The following is a 6,738-nucleotide window of genomic DNA, read 5'->3' as shown; positions in this document are numbered from 1 at the left end:
ACTTCCCTTCCCTTACAACGCTCACCTGGCATGACGTCATGCCGTAACTTCTCCACTAGTGAGAAGTGAGCAGTGTGAGTACGCGCACATCGAAGTGCCTGCTGTCACTGTAGTCTGGGGAAAAATGGACCACCTGCTCCAGGGCACAAAACAGAGCCAGATAGAGACCCCTTTCGGGGCCCCCTTTAAAAAACTGCCCATGCTCAGCACCGGTAAGACCCGGCCCGCTTAAAGCCCTGCATAGGGCCCATTTCTGCTCTCTCCCTGTCGCGCCATGCAGTGCATCAAGTTGTCTCTCGTTGCATTGCACAACTTTTTGATAAATCTTTCCCGGACGTGTTCGCTTCACCTATTCTTACTGCTGGACTCAACCTGCAGTGCAGTGGCATTAATTTCCACGACAAGAAATAATTATTTTAGTATGTAGACACTCCTTTAAAATGTCTACTGTGAGATCTGGTATACCATGTGGCAGTCTCTGTATAATCATCTCTGTGGTTGCAGATAACGCTATGACTTCCTAGAGTTCAAAGATAGTTTGAACTATGAGTTTGCTGAACCCTCAGTCTGCCTCACACTACTACCATGTGTACCAGCAGTAGAACCAGGGAAAGAGGACCGGGACAAGAGAAAGAAACAGAGACAATGGATATCAACACAAGGCCTGATTACAGAAGCTGGGCATATTCTGCACTGTAGGAGCATTGATATCTAATTACAAGAGGAAACGTTCATCCTTTCATCACGGCTATTGCGTTGTCTTTGGAGTTTAACTTATGATATTATATCTAATATAACTCTTAACAACTGTTGTATTTCCCACTCTCTGTTCTGATTTTAAAGATGTCTATTGTTGACCTCTCAGAGAGACAGGCTTCAAGTATCCAATAGCAAGCTTCAGCTGCAGCCACTATGTATCGCCATTGCCTAGCAGGGACACTTTGGACCACAAGAAACTTATATAAAAGGCAGTCAAGATGGCCGCCACCACTGGCAAGTCTTGAGACTCTTGCGCACCCCTGGGCCTGTAGCCCTTCTTGCCTTTACTTGTATTTTTAACGGATGCATCCTTCTGAGATGCAGGGCTTCTGTGCAAAGAGTACCAGCACACGGTACACCCCTCTGTCCTCTTCTGCCTTTTCAGACATGCAACTTCGGGGTATCGCCTCACACAGAACCTGCATGTAGCAGTAAGCGCATTCCACGTCACAGCATGACAACATAACAGGGAAGATAGAAGGTGTTCCATTCTATGGAAAGTGTGTTGGGAGAATGACTCTTGGGGAGAAGGGGGGTGCTAAGAGAATATTGGCATGGTTGAATCAGAGAAAGAGACTGGGTGAGAGACTGGACCGTCGCCCAAATGCCAGTAACATGTAGGGCAATATATTGGGAGTCGTTACTCAAAATATGAGATTTTTCTTTAAGGAGGGGGCCTATAGACCGACAATTTTTTCTATGGGGAACTAGAGATCGAGTAGCAGAGATGCCGAACACCCGGTCAGTGGCATTCCATGCAAACCTATAATGGAGTAACAATTAAACAGCTCAGTGACCTACTGTTATTACCCAGCATGCTTCTTCGTGAGCGGTTTGCTTCCCCTCCTAATTACAACCCTGGTGCTGCTGGAAAAGTCTTCTGGGGCAGGGGTATGAAAGGAATGAGGTCCTGTTCAAAGTGAATAAAGGGAGTTCGAGGGGTGGGGCTGAGACAAGTGACGATGTTTCGGGGTCGCTGATGTTTTATGCTGTGACGTATTTGGAGGGGGGCTTAGGGTTTACTTGGCTGAACGTCAGATTAGTACGGGTGATGTTTTTTTAGTTTTTCTTGTTGTAATGCTATAGTTGTGATTAATGCATCTATTGAGACTTAATGTGGCTTTTTTCACCCGGTACATTGGCATGTGTTGATCTAGCCCCTGGCAGAGACAAATCCGGGTCAGTCCACACGGAAAGGTCCACTAAGAGCTCTCCGCACTTCGGTGCTCAGTTGTTGCTGACTCAGAACAAGGGCCCGTGTCAAGGGTCAGAAAAGGCCAGTGGCGCGAGCCGTGGCTCCCGGGAGATAGAACTGCCCCAGAGGTGCCTTCTCTGCACGTGACCGTGTATCCGTGGGCGCTCTGCAGGGGCCGGTGCCCACCGGCTCTCGGTGCAGCACGTGACTGAAGAAAGGGCCGGCCCTGCTCTCTAGAGGGGAGACGCTACCATCGGAGCATCGGGTGCAGTGGTACCGGGTCAGAAGGCTGCTGCAGTTATTTTAAAGGCTGCCTGAAAGAATTATTTAGACACAGTGCGTGGTTGGGGTCTGCTTCCGTGTTTACTCTCGAGGGGCGGAAGAGCTATGTGAGAAACTGAGAGGAGAGAGGAAGGAGGAAAGAAGTGAAGAAAATGAGTGGATAAAAGGTGAGAATGAGAAGCGACAGAAAGTGCGATGGAGGTAAGAATAAACAAAACAAAGAAATGATATAAGGAGAGGAAACGAAATTGGCCAGAAATAGGGGTGTCTGGAGGGAAACGTGAAAGGAAATAGATCCAAGTGAGAAATAGGTTGAGAGCCCCCCTCGCTTGGGGGAGTGTGAAAGAGGGGAGAGATGGATGGAGAAAATAAGTGAAAGCCAGATAGAATGGGCAGCCGGTGCCAAATACATCTGTATTTTAATACCGACCTGGGGACCACTTTTCTTTCTTGCATTGGGGCACCCGACCAATTCCTCCGCTGAATATCCCCTGGAGGCAGGTACGGCACTTCCGCATTTGTACGCCATGACCTTCTCCTGCGGTTCCGGAGATTACCCGGGTGTTTTTTCCCAGGATGGGCTTTTGGGAGCGCGTTCTTTTTGATAGAGGTTGTGGTAATTAAATGTGCTAATAAAAAATTCAACATCCAACTTTATATTCAATGCAATCTAGACACATGAACGCCATGTATAAAACGAAATGTCAGTGTCACTCACGTAAATGATTACTTTTATAGATATTTAATTCCTCCTTGCGGACCAGTCCCCCCTCTTTTACACTTTTTTTTCTGGAACTACCGACAAACGCAGCTATATAGAGGATTGGTGGATATTTTACAACATTTTATTATGAAGAACATTACTAATGTTGACATATTCAATTACCCGTAGGGAGACAACTAATACCGAAGACAAAACCAACAGAAAATACGAAGAAATATTCAAATGTCTGAAATATAACACGAAAAGGATCAACTGGCAACTAAAGAGAAGCGTTTATGGAGTTAGCGTGGATTACGTCTACCTGGTGGCATTTGATGCATTTAAAAGATGAAGTCTCTGTGCATTCTGTTTTAATTTGTCCAACAACGCCAGGGGGATTAATTAAACGAGCTCCGCGGATTTTGAGCATGTAGCAAAAACGTGTAATAAAATGTATTATTAAAGACACTGAATTTTGCGAGAAATATAAGAATGACAATCCTCCCTCCGAGTCTAGCCCGAGAAGAGGGTTAGGTAACTGATGCTGGCCCGAAGATTATGTATACCTAGTTTCACGACCCAAAATCGCCTAGTGCTATTTTATTGTTGCATCTCGAGTCTACAAACGGTTTGCGCGCCAATTAAACCTGCAGGTACCTTTCCACAGTTCCCACGCGTATAATTAAACCTGGTAATAGTCTCGTCTGCTATTTAAAGCCTTTAGCAAGGCAGCGCAAGCCATTGTCATCATTAAAATAATGTAGGTATGTTGACGGATGGATATTCCGTTGTGATCCGTGGCACTGAAGTCTTAAAATGTATCCCACGGGTTTCGAACCCCGGAGGTGCACGGCCAGTGTACACCTCTCTGCACAGCCGGCGGGACTCGGCTAAATTGGACCAGTGTTTCATCCTGAGTGAGAGTGTTTAAATTCTCATTATAGAGCCCACCTTTTTATTACACTCACTGCGCGGGTTCATTCATGGTACTGAAGTGTACGAATACCTCAAGGGTTGTGCGTGTTCGATATGACATTGCCATCAATGCCGAAAATTCGTTTTTGTTATAATCCGTGCCACTGGAATTATGCGGTTTGGGGCAGGATCACATTATGCGTCACGGTGTGAACTAAATTATGCGGCAAGAAAAGACAAATTATGCGGCGTAATGCGCCACATTCTGTGACAGTATTACTTTATTTTACATGGTAGCCGTCTGTGTGTAAATGTTTCACCCCATTAACACCGATTTAACACCCACATAAAACAAATGAGCAACTGAAAGGTGACCTGTCAACTTTTGCCGAGAGCCTTTCCTTGCATTGCAACACGAGTCCTTATAATTTTAGCAACGTGTGATCAATTTGAGCTAGAAGTCTGAAGATTATGCAGAAAATAATGGATGATGTGACATATGCGGCAACCCCACAATCATACCTAAACCGCCGCGGCCGCAGAAGCACACAATTCCTGTGACCACGGATGATATGTGAAACTTTAAAGAGTTCTGCAAACTGGTGGTCTGGGGAGGGCGTGGGGGTAAATTAAAAACCTTGCGGCAAGTGCAGCGTGCGAACTTTTGTTCTCAAACCCTGCGGGCCTTGGTTCCTTGCAATAACGCACCATGGCATGTTTTGATGTCACCTCCACTAGTAGCAGGTGGTACTAGCCCAGACCGCGATTGGTCGAAAACATCAACACAATCACAAAAGTAGACTATCTAGACATAAAGAATTTCTGATTATATGCAAGTCCCTCTGTCGAATGACACCCTGATGTTTAAAGTAAACAGTGGCATGTTTTGAAAATATCAGAGTATCACGCCCCGCAGTGAATTTCACTCAGTTGCCAAAAATAGAATATGCGCCAAGTTTCGATTAAGTCTAAAGAAGGTGTCCCTGGTTTACGGCGCTGAAATGAAGATGGCTGAAGTTTGAAAACGAAGAGGGTGCAATTACACACTTTGAACAATGGCACATGCGAGGGGCCTGTCACACCTCTGCATTTAGTAGCGACGAATACATGCAACATGGAAAAAAACACAAGATACGAATCGTAGTTTGAAACATGTTTATGAGGACAATTTGCATTTTAACACAGTAACAAACAAGTTAGAAACCCTCAGGGTCCAAATAAATAGGTTGATAATTGATACTTTCTCTATTTATATTATGCCTCTGAAACGAATAAAAAAACATAATTGTACAAAAACAAAACACGTCGAGGGCAAAGCTGCCTCGGACAATGCAGGTGCTTCTATTTGAGGAAAGGGAAGCGTTTCAAGGGACCCTGCTACCTCGTTTCACACCCAGGGGACCTCAAGTTTTACTTTATATCCTGGGTTTCAGCACCTTGAGGATATGCCCTGAATTGCATTCGGCCCTCAAAACGACAACATACATATATCACAAAACACATTAAAGGGGCTTTGCCGCCTCCATGGAAAGATAACGTAAAAGTCAACTGGCTGCAGACCACAATCGGCGAAGCAGCCGTGGTCCACCCAGTGCAGCTCTCAGTTCAATGCCTTTGGCTACTAGTCAGGATTGTCTTATTATGTCTCTGTTTTTTAGCCCTGCACCCCTTCATTTGGCCAGTCCTGGCTGATCGCCTTTATTTAAGCATCAGAAGAGTGGTTTAGTTCGAAGCGCCACATGCGCACTTTTTTTCAGTCCCAAATCTGTGCTCATCGGTGCATCCCCCCCGCGGGCAGCATGGGGTACCCCAGCAGCGCCGAGGTCACTGTCCCTTTCACGGGGCACCACTGCCCGCCGAGGGCGGCGGGGTCCAGCCCGGGGGCGCCGCCCTGCAGCAGGTGGTGGTAGTAGTAGTCCCAGGGTGGGGGGAGCGCCGCCTCCGCCGGCCGGGCCTTGCCGATGATGCTGTCTATGGTGAAGGGCCTCCGCGGCTGCGCGCTGCTCCCCAGCGCCCCCTGCTGGCCGGGCCCCTTGGGCTCCTGGAAGGCGGGCGGCAGCAGCGGGGTCGGAGCCCCGTAGCAGGCGGCGGGCGGCGGGTAGTACTGCAGCAGCTGCGGGCAGAGCTGCAGCTGCAGGCCGGGCCGCGGGCGGCGCTTGAAGCGCTTGCGGCGCCGCAGGAAGCTGCCGTTGTCGAACATGCCCTCCGAGGCCGGGTCCAGCGCCCAGTAGTTGCCCTTGCCCGGGTCGCGCGGCTCTCGCGGGATCTTGACGAAGCAGTCGTTGAGCGAGAGGTTGTGGCGGATGGAGTTCTGCCAGGCCGGGAAGCGCTCGCGGTAGTAGGGGAAGCGGCGGCGGATGAAGTCGCAGATGGCGCCCAGGGTGAGGCGGCGGCGCGGGCTCTGCAGGATGGCCATGGTGATGAGCGCGATGTACGAGAAGGGCGGCTTGACGGCCGCCAGGGGGCGCTGCGCCGCCTCGCTGCCGAAGCTGCACTCGCTCTCCTCCGAGCTCTCGGAGCCGGGGCCGCTCGGGAAGTACGGGTGCCCCGGGGGCTCGTCCGCCTCGCAGCCGCCCAGGATGTCGATCTCCTCGTCCTCCTCGGGGTCGGCGGCCGGCTGCTGCCTCCTGTCGGCGGAGCCGGGCTCTGCGCGCAGGCTCATGGCTGGCGTGGCAGGGGTCGGCAGCAAGGGATGCTCTCAGGGTGGCACTGCCAGCAGGAACTGATGCTGTGGCTCTTGGAGCTGGTAGCAGGGGATGCCACTGCTAGTAGGGATTGTACTCAGGCTAGCGCCCAGGTCTGCTCCGCGCAAGGCTGTAATTTCCAGACACCTGTTGTGCTGGATGAAGACTAGTGTAATGTTCCTGAAGACTGTACCAGGGGT

General features: G+C 49.5%; 1 protein-coding gene across 1 annotated transcript; it reads right to left on the bottom strand.

Moving 5' to 3' along the window:
- Positions 1–5,011: 5,011 nt before the first annotated feature.
- On the bottom strand, positions 5,012–6,516 carry LOC144819566 (forkhead box protein D1-like). Its single transcript, XM_078677404.1, has one exon. The coding sequence runs from the start codon at positions 6,514–6,516 to the stop codon at positions 5,626–5,628; it is 891 nt and encodes a 296-aa protein (XP_078533530.1). The 3' UTR covers positions 5,012–5,625.
- Positions 6,517–6,738: the final 222 nt, after the last annotated feature.

This window comes from Lissotriton helveticus, chromosome 2_1 (genome assembly GCF_964261635.1).
Source record: "Lissotriton helveticus chromosome 2_1, aLisHel1.1, whole genome shotgun sequence".
Lineage (NCBI taxonomy): Eukaryota > Metazoa > Chordata > Amphibia > Caudata > Salamandridae > Lissotriton > Lissotriton helveticus.
The sequence above is the reverse complement of the archived record's forward strand: the minus strand, read 5'-3'. Positions and strand labels throughout refer to the sequence as shown.

Bases quoted from the DNA above. Each gene is read 5' to 3' on its own strand.
- LOC144819566 (XM_078677404.1), bottom strand. From the start codon at position 6,516: ATGAGCCTGCGCGCAGAGCCCGGCTCCGCCGACAGGAGGCAGCAGCCG.